A 14920-nucleotide genomic window follows, 5' to 3' on the forward strand; every position below is an offset into this window, starting at 1 on the left:
GTCTGTACATTTACTTAAAAATAATTGCTACCTTTTCCCCTATCTGTACATCTATCAATCCCTTTCCTCGCTGTCCTTTTCTTCACCTCTGTCCTTCTCCCCTCTCCATCCTTCTCTCTTTCACTGTCCTCTCCTCTCTTTCCTTTTCTCTCTGTCCTTCTCTCCTCCTCTCTCTCTCTCTGTTCTTCTCTCTTCCTCTATTTCTCTCTCCTTCTCTCCTCTCTGTCCTTCTCTCCTTCTCTCCTCTAAGGTTGCGCAGCAGGAGCTGGAGCGCCAGCAGAAGGAGGAGTGGGAGCGAGGGAGGAAGGATGACTTGTGTAGGAGGAGAGCAGGAGAACAGCAGGAGATCGCTGTGCTCCGAGCCAAGAAGAAACAATTGCAGATGGAGCTAGAGGCAGTGGTGAGATAGACACAGTATACCCTACTATACACTATATACCCTACTATACACTATATACTCTACTACACACTATATACCCTACTATACACTATTATACCCTACTATACACTATTATACCCTACTATACACGATTATACCCTACTATACACTATATACCCAACTATACACTATTATACACTGGTACACATCCTACTATACACTATGTACCCTAATATACACTATATACCCTACTATACACTATATACCCTACTATACACTATTATACCCTACTATACACTATTATACCCTACTATACACTATATACCCTACTATACACTATTATACCCTACTATACACTATATACCCTACTATACACTATATACCCTACTATACACTATTATACCCTACTATACACTATTATACCCTACTATACACTATTATACCCTACTATACACTATATACCCTACTATACACTATTATACCCTACTATACACCCTACTATAAACTATATACCCTACTATACACTATTATACCCTACTATACACTATTATACCCTACTATACACTATATACCCTACTACACACTATTAGACACTGCTACACATCCTACTATACACTATGTACCCTAATATACACTATATACTCTACTATACACCATTTACCCTACATACACTACTATATAGCAAAACCTATTATAAATACTGGAGTATCTGGTGAGACAGATTCTACACAAGCGCTACATACATGGTGAGATACACACACACACTATACACAGTGGTGAGATACAGACACACACTAGACAAACACATTGTACAAACCCTGGATTGGTTAGTCATGTAAACCTCTGATTGGATGTTGGTCTCCAGGGCAGCAGACACAAGCAACTGTCAGACTGTCTCCGTGATGCCCAGACTAAGAGGCGTATCCAGAGGGCGGAGCTTGACCTTGTTAATCAGAGGAGAGATGGGCGGGCCTCTGAGATCAACAGTCTACAGATACAGTTTGAGGTCAGAGACCATTCCTCTATCTCTCCATCTCTGCTCCATTATGGAATCAGTTGTATAGCAAACATGAAGACGATGTAATGTGCCATATTAACCCACGATCTAGTCTCCTTTGCCAATAACATGTCTGCCTTGGAATGTAGTGTCATGTGCTTCCACTGTAGAAAACTGTGTCCTGACTGAGTATGTGTCTCTGAAACAGGACTTCCAGAACAAACTGAGTCAGCTGGTCCCACAGCAGCAGAGACTGACTGAACGACTGCATACTATGAAGTACAACCACATCCCTGGTAAACACAACCACACACACACCCACACACATACACAACCACATCTCTGGTAAAAACAACCACAAACAACCAAATTCCTGGTAAATACAACCACACACACACACACAACCATATTCCTGGTAAATACAACCACACACACACTCAACTACATCCCTGGTAAACACAAGCACATGCAAACACAAGCACTCACACACACACAACCACATCACTGGTAAACACAAGCACGTGCAAATACACACATATATACACACACACATTACTCCTGTCCTGGCATCCTTACATTGGCTGCCTGTTAGGGTTAGGGCTGATTTTAAGGTTTTACTCTTAACCTATAAATCAATACATGGACTTGCTCCTACTTACCTTGCTGAAATGATCCAGCCATACATACCTACACGTAACCTTAGATCGCAAGATGCAGGCCTTTTAATTGTACCTAGAATTTCTAAACAAACAGTTGGCGGCAGGGCCTTTTCTCATAGAGCTCCACTCCTGTGGAATGATCTGCCAATTAAGGTTAGAAATGCAAACTCAGTGCAAACTTTCAAGTGTCTACTAAAAACTCATCTCTACAGCACGGTTTATAATTAGGTGTAGCCTGGCCCGGGGGCGTGAAGGTGACCAGTAGGCTTGATACTGTCCACCCTTGCTGTCTTGCCAGGTGGGCTCTCGTCGCCACTGGGATGCCCTCCCTCCAATGCCCTTCGGGGGAAGAGTCACTGGCTTGTTGTTGACTCTCTATTGCGCACTTGTGCAGTTGGGCTGTACGCTGCTAGCAATACTCGGCCCTCATTCAGGGGGGTTGCGGTTGGTGGGTGTCCCTTTGGTTGATGCCTGGCAATGTGGTTGGATTGATTTCCTGCCTGTTGGGCCCTGTCCGGGGCCTCCCCCAGGTAGGGCCACAGTGTCACCGGACCCCCCCGTCTCAGTTCCAAGGTGTTACGCTGCTATATTATTGTGCTGGGGGACATGAGGGATGTACTACTAACTTTTCTCAGTTTCCTCCAATTTTAAATTTTAGAAGGAGATGAGGTCCTGGTCCACACCTGCGGATTACCTGGTTTGGGGGGACCGTTGCTGTTCCTGTCCTTGTCCACCTGGTCATACTTCTGACCTAGTCTAAAATCAAATATACTCTGGATTTAGCCAAGAGAAATGTATTTATTATTCCAATTGGACTCTTAATATCTCACCCGGCACAGCCAGAAGAGGACTGGTCACCCCTCTGAGCCTGGGTCCTCTCTAGGTTTCTTCCTAAAATTCGACCTTCTTAGGGAGTTTTTCCTAGCCACTGAAATTCAACACTACTGTTGTTTGCTCCTTGGGGTTTAAGGCCGGGTGTCTCTGTAAAGCACTTTGTGACAACTGCTGTTGTAAAAAGCGCTTTATAAATACATTTTGATTGATTGATTGATTGGTCTTCACATGACCAATAACCTGTGTTGGCAGCGGTGGCGTTGACCTCGTTGAGTGGCGTTGTGGTGGAGAAGGGTGTGGCCTGTCGAAGGCTGAAGGACCAATTGGACGCTCTAGAAAGGGAGACTACCGACAAGCTTGCCATGATGGACCATTATCAGCAAGACATCAAGGTATGAGACCGCTAGAGACCAGTTCAAACCAGACCGCTAGAGATCAGTTCAAACCAGACCGCTAGAGACCAGTTCAAACCAGACCGCTAGAGACCAGTTCAAACCAGACCGCTAGAGACCAGGTCAAACCAGACCGCTAGAGACCAGTTCAAACCAGACCGCTAGAGACGGTCTGGTTTAGAGACCAGTTCAAACCAGACCGCTAGAAACCAGTTTAAACCAGACCGCTAGAGACCAGTTCAAACCAGACCACTAGAGACCAGTTCAAACCAGACCGCTAGAGACCAGTTCAAACCAGACCACTAGAGACCAGTTCAAACCAGACCGCTAGAGACCAGTTCAAACCAGACCGCTAGAGACCACTTCAAACCAGACCGCTAGAGACCAGTTCAAACCAGACCGCTAGAGACCAGTTCAAACCAGACCACTAGAGACCAGTTCAAACCAGACCACTAGAGACCAGAAAAGACTAATGCAGTCTACCATAGACCAAGACAGATCCCTATTGGCCACTACAGTCTGCCAGATGGAGGTAAAGGTTGTGGTGAGACACACTCTCACACACACACACACACACACACATTGTGTTATATTAACAGTTATTTGACTACCACAGCCAATACCAACAGGATCAGCCTTTGTTCTGTTTCCAACCTGTTTAACAATGTTTAGTCCAACCTGTTAAACGGTGTTTGGAAACCGGATGTATGAACACACACGCCCTACTAAAATACAGAACAATCACCCTGCCAGCTGGCCCAGTTTCACACCAAGACTGACAAATGGCTCCATAAAAACAATCAAACATTATGAAGCCAAATTAAGATTCATTAAATAATACTGAATGTCATTTTCTATTCGAATATATGATCTCAGCTGGTCACTTCTAGCATTGAAGGTTGGACTATAAGAAAAGCTAGCAGCCAAGTTAGAACAATGGTTTCAGCTAAACTTGCGTAGGAAGCACCCTAAAATGTTCCCCAATTATATTTAGATCTTTAGAAAGCCAAACAACCACAACATACAGTTAGGTACGGAAATAATTGGACACTGACACAAGTTTTGTTTTTATATAGGCTTTTCAAAATATATTGAAGTTATAGTTAAATAATGAATATGGGCAAAAAGTGCAGTCTCTCAGCTTTAATTTGGGGGTATTCACATCCAAACTGGAGGAAGGGTTTAGGAATTACAGCTCTTTAATATGTATCCCCCTCTTTTTGAAGGGACCAAGAGTAATTGGGCAATTGACTCAAAAGCTGTTTCATGGACAGGTGTGGGCTATTCCTATTTTTTAAATGCCTGGACGTCCACAGAAGACAACAGTGGTGTTTGATTGTAGGATCCTTTCCATGTTAAAGGAAAAACGCCTTCACAACATCCAGCCAAGTGAAGAACACTCTCCAGGAGGTAGACACATTATCCAAGTCTACCATAAAGAGAAGTCTTCATGAGAGCAAATACAGAGGGTTCACCATAAGGTGCAAACTATTCATAAGCCTCAAGAATAGAAAGGCCAGATTTTGCCAAAAAACATCTAAAAAAGCCAGCCCAGTTCTGGAACAGCATTCTTTGTACAGATGAAACTAAGATCAGCCTGATGGGAAGAAAAAATTATGGAGAAGGCTTGGAATGGCTCATACCACGTCATCTGCAAAACACGGTGGAGGCAGTGTGATGGCGTGGGCATGCATGGCTTCCAATGGCGCTGGGTCACTAGTGTTTATTGATGTGACAGAAGACACTAGCAGCCGGATGAATTCGAGCATGCATTTCACTTGCTGAAGACAAATTGTAAGGCAGAAAGACCCACGAAGACAGCTGCAGTAAAGGCCTAGCAAAGCATCACAAAGGAGGAAACCCAGCGTTTAGTGATGTCCATGCATTCCAGACTTCAAGCAGTCATTGCCTCCAAAGCTTTTTCGACAAAGTATTAAAAATGAACATTTTATTTATGATTGGGTTTATTTGTCCAATTACATTTGGGCCCCTGAAATAAGGGAACTGTGTATGAAAATGGTTGCAATTCCTAAACGTTTCATATGATATTTTTGTTCTTTGGTTTTGTTTAATTAAAGATGAAAGTCTGCACTTCAATTGCATCTCAGTGGTTTCAAACCCTTTGCAGTGGCGTAGAGAGCCAAAACTATGAAAATAATTGTGTGGCTATGACTCGACCCTACCTTAACCCAACCCAAGGCTGCCGTAGAAAGTACCTATCGTGTAAATATATTTTCTCTGCCACTGGGGCCTTGTTAATCCCAAGGCTTGATCAGGAAGTTAATCATACAGCCAAACTGCATTCCTTTATCGTGGCCAGCTGGAAAGGCCACCAGTCTGTTCTGTACTCAGATTCAACAGGTCAGGGTTGTTGGCTGAGATCAGACCACCGGTCTTCAGTTCAAGCCAACAGGTTTTAATCTCTTACATTGCCCAACCAAATTATAGAATAGAAAGAAATATAGATTTTCTTAAAGAAAAATGTATGGTTTGAATATTTGGACGGCTATGTAACTACTATGTAAGTGCAAAATGTCTGACTGCTCCCCTGACCTCCCCTAAATGTTGTGAAACGCTCCAGTTGAAAGAGGTGTTCCAGCAAGGCTCTTTCAGGAACATGAAAATGCCAAAGTGCATGTTCCACCAGGACAGAGAGAGAAAGGCTAACCCCATCCAACTGGGGGAGGGAGAAGGGGGGCAGGCTGGGAGAAGGAGAACCCCCTACCTCCTCCCCTTCTTCCCTCCCAAATATTTAACCAAGCCCTCAGAGAAAGCCCCCTCCGAATACTGCAGACCCCCCCCCAAGACCCAGCTATCAACATGCAACCCTGTCCGGGTGATATCCAACTAGCTAGCCTACACCTGATCCAGCCGGCAACCTCCATCCACCACGGCTCACAGCTCCAGACACTCCACCGATACCAAGGCCTTAGCGTGTGTGAAGGTGGTGACGGCTGGGGTTCCTGCACCTCTCACGCCGGGCAACTCTTCACTAACGAGCCCTCCAAACGATGCTTAGCTAAAGGACCTGAAGGAGCACCTCGTCTGGAGGAAGAGAACCGTGAGCTGGAGAAGACCATCAGGGAGTGATCAGCCGCGACCACAGTGCCTACATGTTTGGCGTATGCGGCCAACATCAAAACAATGGTGAATGTCGACTGCCAGACTGGCTGCTGATGACCTCAGGTTGAGGTTTGATAACGAGTTGGCTGCGAGGATGGCGCTGGAGACGGACGTCTTGGGTCTGAGGACGATTCTGGACGACACAACACTGAGACGCTCTGACCTGGAGACGCTTTAAGGGCGCTTGAAGGGAGGAGCTTGCCGTTGAGACTCATGAAGAAGAACTGCCCCAGGTCAACATATTGGCGGCCGTCTCACCGTCCTAGGACCGGAACGCTCCACTGATGGAGATCCAGTTGCCCACCGAATCTGTGACCAGCTGGAACCGCCAAGACATGGACGCCTGTGACCAGGGAAACCTAGCAGCAGTGGAGGTGAGGGAAACCATACACGCCATCCAGAAGCTGGAGGCTGAGATCGCCCAGTACTGGATGGGGATGACCATAGTACCAACCAACTGGGCACCAAGTCGGCTGTTGTGATTAAGAAAATGAAGTATAGGCAAGTGATGGTGTCAACAAATCCTTTCATTATGGATGAGGTGGAGGACTAATATGTCGACGTGAACCATCAATTGACATTGTGTTTGAATGAGGAGAATAAAATGGTGGGAAAAAAGTATCATCTCTCATTTTCCTAATGATATGATGCTAATGAACTAGTGACAAACTTTTGACTAGTGACAAACTTCCTTTCCTTCTTTTGTCCTTTTGCTTCAGCTCTCTGTTTTAACTCTGTGAACTCTTTTTTAAACTGTCCTTGTTCTCTCTGTCCTGCTCCATTTTGCTTTACTCTTACATCCCTCTCCTTCCCTTTTCCTCCTCTTCCTCCTTCTGTCCTCTCCAGTATGTCGATATGGATGACTGTGTTTTGCAGGCTCTTCTCTCTCTGCTGGGCTGTCTCAGTCAGCTCTTCCTCCTCATTAAGGTTGTTCTTCATCTTCACATCTTTCTGTGTCTTACCTTGAGAAAATTCTTTCTTTTTTCCTTGATCTTCATTGTTATTCTTTAATTATTTTGTTTTGATGGACGTTTACTTTGCATGTTTAAATATTTTTCTAAACTGGTCTTTCTCTGGAGTTATGTTACACTTGTGGTTGCGTGATGGTTGTGACTGTAACATTTTAATAAAATGCTTGATTCAAGTAAAATACAATCTTCCAATGGTATGAATCAATGTTATCTTTAACAAGAATGAACATTTTGAAAACTAGCAACTTGTTTTAATTCCGACAAACTGAAAAATTTGAACTAACCTAATACTTTTCAAACTAAAAGGAAATAATGGCAATATAGACACTCAAACCATTACTGAAAATCTTAGATATTCCCCATTAAAAAAAAAATATCCATATTTTTAGAATCAAATTGTGTCTGAATTTGATTATTTAGCTTGTTTCCAGAATCTTCTGGCCTGATACAAGCAATTTTCTCATCCCTTTGACAGATTTCGTTTTTTTGCTTGATTCAAACATTTTGTTCCCCATTTCTTTTCTTTTTTTACTTTCAATGAAGCAGTGTGATATGATTGTTTGATATGATTGTGTGATTTTGTATTATAATGGTTGGTCTGTGATTGCTTGATTGTTGTATTGTGGTGGTCTGATTGTGTTGTCATGTTGTGGTTGTGTTGTGTGATGGTTGTATTACGGTTTTGTGACGATTGTGTAATGGTTGTATTGTAGTTGTGTGATGGTTGCATTGTGGTTGTGTTTGTGGTTGTTTGATTTTTAAATTATGGTTGTGTGATGGTTGTATTGTGGTTTTGTGATTATTGTGTGATGATTATATGATGGTTGTGTTTGTCGTTGTTTGATGGTTAAATTGTGGTTGTGTGATTATTGCTAGGACCTGAGGGAGCAGCAGGGGAAGCAGCAGGCCGTTCTTGAGGACCTCTGCAGAGTCAAAGAGCTGAAACTGAGAGAGCTGGAAAGACGCAGGGAAGAGGAAAGAGAGAGGAAGAGGAGGGAGGAGGAGGAGGAGGCAGCCAGGTCATTCAAAGACACACACATTTTCATTTGTGACATGGTGTTGACACGTGTCGCGTGGTGTTGTCGCGTGGTGTAAAAAGCTCAATGTGTCTGTGTTTTCTCCACAGACAAGCCAAGCTTGAGGAGGAGAGGAAAGAAGAGGAAAAAAGAGAGGAGGAGAGGAGGCAGCAACTTCAAAGACAGGAGCAGGAGGAAGAGACTAATTTGAGGAGGCTGCAGGAGGAGCAGCGTGCAAAACAGAGAGAGGAGGAGGAGAGGGAGGCACAGGACCACTTCAGGGCAGCCCAAGAACAGGCCCAGGAGGAGGAGAGTAGGAGATGCAGAGAGGAGGAAGAGGATAAGAAGAGGACAGCAGATCAGATGGAGAGAGGAGGAGCGCTGCATCCCAGTCTGAATGTGGAGCGGTCGTTAACCCTGATCTCCTACAGAGCCTTGTACCCCTTCACCGCACGCAGTGCCAATGAGCTGAGCCTGGACGCTGACTGTCTCATAGAGGTACAGTGTTTCAGGCAACATAGGACACAGTTATGGGAACCGACTGGTGTCATTGTTACTTCCTGGAAACCTGATTGTTATGAGCTGATTGTGATTGCTGCTGACTTTCGGAGTTCAACTTCCAAAAACGCAGCTAAATCTCTGTTTCCCATGATGCAGGTGGATGACGAGACGGTGGGGGAGCCTGGTTGGCTGTGTGGTAGTTACCGTGGGAACAGGGGCTGGTTCCCCCAGAGCTATGCTGAGAGATGCCCTGTCCCCGCCCTACCTGAAGCCCCTGCTGCCCCTGGCCATACCCTCCTGCCCCCCTTCGGCCTCACAGCACCACCCAGCCTGGGGTAAGATAATTAGACCTTCAACTCTGTTCTCTACATTAAACACTGCTCTGGAAAACACTGGGGCCACTGTGACACGCCCACCCATGTCTCACATCTAATGAGGGGAGTCTTTAATTATAATAGCGTCAACCCTCCCAACACCAGGCCACTGTGACACGCCCACCCGTGTCTGACATCTAATGAGGGGAGTCTTTAATTATAATAGTCAACACTCCTTATGAAAAAAAAAATGTCACATCCCCGATCCTGAAATGTGTTTTCTTTCTCCCTTAAAGACGTCACATCTGGGAAACAGGATCAGTGGTTCAGTGATGTCAGTCAGAGAAGGCTGGGGTGGAAATACATGATAAAAACACAGTTCGAAAAGCCATGTTTAGATTCCTGTGGGAACCAGTAACATTTCTCTACTTCCTGTCCTAACTTCCTGTTACCCAGACTTCCTGATGGAGAGATGGTGAGGGCAGGACGGAGCCCAGATCCCATTACAGACTCCACCCAGGAGAACATTGTGCCCTCCGAGTAATGATACATGAACACAATAACACCGTGACCTTACAGTGTACATACTAGTACACAGATGAATTAACATGTGTGTCTCTACAGGCCTATATACTGCACTGTGGCTGAGTTGGAGAGTCCAGATCCCCTCCAGATTGAAGGTGTGGGTCCTTCCCTCTCCGCCAGATGGCGCCCCGTACCGACATCACGGGTTAGCAACAGGCGCCCGCAGGCCGGAATCAGACTTGTTGTTGCTCATCACGCTTGTTTCTGTCCAGTCAGACGCGCTGTTGCTCCTCCCACTGTGTTCTGTCTAATGGGATGTGTTGTTGCTCATTACACTTATTTCTGTCCCATCAGCCTTGTTGTTCCTCATCCCACTGTGTTCTGTCCAATCAGAGTACGTGGCCCTGTACACCTATGAGAGCCCGGAAGTGGGTGACTTGACGTTCTCTGAGGGTGACGTAGTCATGGTTACTGAGCGGGAGGGGGAGTGGTGGAGGGGGTGCATCGGAGACCAAACAGGAGTGTTCCCCTCCAACTATGTCAAACAGGTTAGTACCCCTGACCTCTAACCTTAACCCATGGAACCACAGGTTGTTACCCGTGACCTCTAACCTTAACCCATGGAACCACAGGTTGTTACCCGTGACCTCTAACCTTAACCCATGGAACCACAGGTTGTTACCCGTGACCTCTAACCTTAACCCATGGAACCACAGGTTGTTACCCCTGACCTCTAACCTTAACCCATGGAACCACAGGTTGTTACCCCTGACCTCTAACCTTAACCCATGGAACCACAGGTTGTTACCCGTGACCTCTAACCTTAACCCATGGAACCACAGGTTAGTACCCCTGACCTCTAACCTTAACCCATGGAACCACAGGTTGTTACCCCTGACCTCTAACCTTAACCCATGAAACCACTGGGTACTCCTGACCCCTGATTACTAACCTTAACCCATGGAACCACAGGTTAGATACTCCTGAATCATGACCTCTAACCTTAACCCATGGAACCACTAGGTACTCCTGACCCCTGATTACTAACCTTAACCCATGGAACCACAGGTTAGATACTCCTGAATCATGACCTCTAACCTTAACCCATGGAACCACTAGGTACTCCTGACCCCTGATTACTAACCTCAACCCATGGAACCACAGGTTAGTACCCATGACCTCTAACCTTAACCCATGGAACCAGAGATTAGTACCCGTGACGTCTAACCTTAACCCATTGAACCAGGTGTTAGTATTTCTAACCTAAAACCTTTCACGTTAACCCATGGAACCAAAGGAATTGTTTTGAGTGATTACTTGCTAAATTCACGGTTTGAAGAATTGGATTCCTGATTATTCCTTCTTAAATCTGGGAATCTTCCAACTGCATTTCTGGAAAACCTGGGAATAATGGGAACTACATAGCTGTCTCTTCACTGTACAGTCACCTACACATCATTGTCCTTCACATTGCAGTCACCTGCATAAACAGTCAAAATGTTATAACCCTACCGTAATCCGCCACCATGTTATTACCCTACCATAATCCCCCACCATGTTATTACCCTACCATAATCCGCCACCATTTTATTACCCTACTATAATCCGCCGCCTTTTTATTACCCTACTGTAATCCAGTCAGTCTCCATGTTATTACCCTACTGTATACCAGTCTCCATGTTATTATCCTACTGTAATCAGTCAGTCTCTGTTATTACCCTACTGTAATCCATTCAGTCACCATGTTATTACCATACTATTATCAGTCTATCATCTTGCTATTACCTACTGTTATCCAGCCTCTCACCATGTTATTACCCTGCTGTAATCAGTCTATCACCTTATTACCTAGTGTAATTCAGTCTGTCACCATGTTATTATCTTACTGTAATCCAGTCAGTCACCATGTTATTACCCTAATGTAATCAAGTCTATTGCTTTATTACCCTACTGTAATCCAGTCTGTCGCCATGTTATTACCCTACGGTAATCCAGTCCACTGTGTGGTCTATATTCATTGTTTTTTTGTTTTTTCAGATCATAAGGCATGGAGCTGCCTCCAAGAAACCTGGTAATGAAACAAACTCAAAAGCAGTGCCCAACCCAAATACTTACAGTATAATAGGATTATGTGTGTCAGAAGGTATTGGGCTAAAACATCTCTACTCTCTACATTCTCTGGTCTTTGCTTGGTCCACAGAGATTGCCCAGTCAGTCTCTGCTGTGGTCGCCCTGACGACGGAGCAGCTCAGTCTGTCACCAGGGCAACTGATTGTGGTCCTAGCCAAAAACACCACTGGCTGGTGGCTTGGGGAACTACAGGTTAGTTTACCAGTGACATCAAAAAATCCACTGTCTGCAATGCAATGCCCAACCACCCAGATGTTTAACGTGTATATAGGTTAACCTCTAGATAGATCTGTCTGAAATAAGCTTCATTACAATGGCTTCTGGAACATTAGATATATTTGTTCCTCCATTAGGCTCGAGGGAAAAAGCGCCAAAGAGGCTGGTTCCATTCGTCTCACGTTAAGCTCCTTGGTCCAACCAGCAGCAAGATGAGCCCTGCAACTGTACCAGGTGACAACTGGTTGTTCTGCATCCGCAGGATATGTCTGTTTCTACCTGTCCAATCTACACCATACGTTTTCACCTGTCCTATCTACACCATACATGTCTACCTGTCCCATCTACATCATACATTTCTACCTGTCCAATCTACACCATACAGTTCTACCTGTCCCATCTACACTTCACATTTCCACACAGTACATTCATACCTTTTCCATCTACTCTATACATTTCTACATCTCCCATCTACTGTATACATTTTTAGCCAGGAACAGAAATACAAAAATGTTGTATTCATTTTAATTTCCTGTGCCCCAATTCCCACCCACCTTTCCATGACTCCCCCCACCTACCATAACTCACCCCACACCTACCATGACCCCCCCCTCCCCACCTACTATAACTCCCCCCCACCCACCTACAATGACCCCCCTCCCCCCACTTACCATGACCCCTCCACCTACCATGGCTCCCCCTACCTACCATGACTCACCCCTCCATCTACCATGACTCACCCCTCCACCTACCACGACTCCCCCCAACCTACCACGACTCCTTGCTATATCCCCTCTCCGTAACCCCGCCTCTGTCCTGCCGCCTCTTTATCCCAACTCTTCACCTATCCGCCCTCGGTATTCCACAACCCCTCCCCTTATACCGCCCCGGTCTTCCACAACCCCTCCCCTTATACCGCCCCTGTCTTCCACAACCCCTCCCCTTATACCGCCCCTGTCTTCCACAACCCCTCCCCTTATACCGCCCCTGTCTTCCACAACCCCTCCCCTTATACCGCCCCTGTCTTTCACCACTCCTCCCCGTCTACCTTTCAACCCAGTCTGCAAGGTAATCGCCAAGTACGACTACACAGCAGCCAATCAGGATGAGATGAGCTTCTTCAAGGGTCAGCTGATCAACATTCTTGACAAAGACAATCCTGATTGGTGGAAGGGAGAGGTCAACGGGGTCACAGGGCTGCTGCCAACCAATTACGTCACAGTGACCACTGACTCAGATCCTAGCCAACAATGTGAGTCAACACCACCACCATACTCCACCTACTCACTTTTAAGTACTGGAAATACATGTCATATGGACTTTGATGTACCTGACCAACTACAGGTCCTGATATTAAACCCTCTTCATCTTTGTTCACCTGTCTTCATCTCACTTACTCCCCCTCTCCTCTCTTCCGCGGCATCTTCCTCTTTTTGTGTAGGACAGTATCACTGGCACCTCCTCTTCCTTAGCTTCTTACAATCTGTGCCAGTCAGGGTCCACAATGTCCTGTTGCTCCTGGAAGTCTCCAAAGCTGCCAGCGAGTCACACCTCCTCGTTTTCTTTTCCGCTCTGATACGTTCTCATTTAGGATGCAGCATTTTCTTCTCTTTTACTTCCTGTTTCTCTTTTAGCCTTTAACTCTACTTCTCATTTTATTTTTTATTTCACTCTAACCTCTCCTTAGTTGATCAACTTGTAGGTTGTTTCCTAAGACAGTGTTTTGTCTGACAACCAGGGAGAGGGAATAACGTGGACTATATTAACTGATGTTCCTCTGAAATTATTTCACAGTCATGGAATGTTTAGATTAACTCAGAGTATTTGACTGCACTAATATATTGAATTGAACGATTGATGTTATCGTGTAGTTATGTCATTTAGTTTTGTAAGATTAGTCTTTAATGATAAGCTGTGTGTAGAAATCTCACAGGTCCATAAATACTATGATTAAAAAACACTACTTTGGTAACTCACCCAGACAGTCACAAACTCATCCGGACCAGACCAACATTAATGTATCTGGTCCAACAATAACTCATCAGGTCAAACACTAACACATCCTGACCAACGCTAAATCATCCGGACCAACACTTAATCAACCAGAACAATCGTAAACTCATCCAGGCCAACAATAAGGGCCGATTTCCCAGGTATAGTTTAAGCCCAGCCTATTCCTGGACATTTTCAATTGAGTTGGAATTCCCATTGAAATAACTTTTAAGTCCAGGACTAAGCTTGATCCGCATTTGAGAAACTTGCCTTATTTTAGGTTGTGTTAGAATTGTCAGTGGCTGTCTCCCTGTGGAAACACTCAATGGAATGGTTTGTGAGGTATTCCTGTCACCAGCAACACTGCCCAGCTCTTGGTCTTTCTCTGAATAACCACAGTTAGGGTCGGTACGATGTGTCATACGGTAGCTAGCCTACCGTTGTGCAGTTCAGCAGCTACCGGCTACCTATGCAAACAGCCCAAATTATTTCCACAATCAAGGTACCTAAGGTTAATCGTAAATCCTAGTGTTAGCATCACTTGTGCTTTGGCATTTAGCATATACTTCAGCATACCGCTAACATTGCCTTTGGTTTACTTTAACTTTATCCCAGTACGTGCAATACCAGTGCTTTTCTTTGGGATAACGCTAACATCTGCTCTGCTTGAAGCTAGCATTAGCATCAGCAGTGCTATACTTCAGCATAACGTTGTTAGCGTTACCATCAGCAGTGCTATACTTCAGCATAGCGCTGTTGGCGTTAGCATCAGCAATACTCAAGCAATAAGGCACAAGGTGGAGAGGCTCTGGTACATAGCCAATAAACAATGGCTAAGTTCTTGTGCACCACGCATAGTGGAGTGCCTGGA

The 14920-nt window shown here is 45.1% G+C and overlaps 1 protein-coding gene across 7 annotated transcripts in view; it reads left to right on the plus strand.

Annotated features, from left to right (window-relative positions):
* The window catches only part of itsn2a (intersectin 2a), a 35922-nt gene that overhangs the window by 11158 nt on the left and 9844 nt on the right, over positions 1–14920 (plus strand). For 5 of the 7 annotated variants that reach the window (XM_034287842.1, XM_034287841.1, XM_034287847.1 and 2 more), the window contains exons 13-27: positions 251–400; positions 1245–1385; positions 1585–1672; positions 3122–3261; positions 7231–7311; positions 8232–8374; positions 8482–8869; positions 9029–9207; positions 9643–9726; positions 9811–9866; positions 10105–10259; positions 11749–11782; positions 11912–12033; positions 12195–12291; positions 13118–13309. In XM_034287842.1, the coding sequence (XP_034143733.1) occupies positions 251–400; positions 1245–1385; positions 1585–1672; positions 3122–3261; positions 7231–7311; positions 8232–8374; positions 8482–8869; positions 9029–9207; positions 9643–9726; positions 9811–9866; positions 10105–10259; positions 11749–11782; positions 11912–12033; positions 12195–12291; positions 13118–13309 (2050 nt within the window). Of the gene's footprint in view, positions 1–250; positions 401–1244; positions 1386–1584; positions 1673–3121; positions 3262–7230; positions 7312–8231; positions 8375–8481; positions 8870–9028; positions 9208–9642; positions 9727–9810; positions 9917–10104; positions 10260–11748; positions 11783–11911; positions 12034–12194; positions 12292–13117; positions 13310–14920 lie in introns of all 7 variants that reach the window. The other 2 variants (XM_034287845.1, XM_034287844.1) reach the window with 2 other exon arrangements.

The sequence above is a fragment of the Esox lucius genome, chromosome 18 (assembly GCF_011004845.1).
Source record: "Esox lucius isolate fEsoLuc1 chromosome 18, fEsoLuc1.pri, whole genome shotgun sequence".
In the NCBI taxonomy this organism is placed as follows: Eukaryota; Metazoa; Chordata; class Actinopteri; order Esociformes; family Esocidae; genus Esox; species Esox lucius.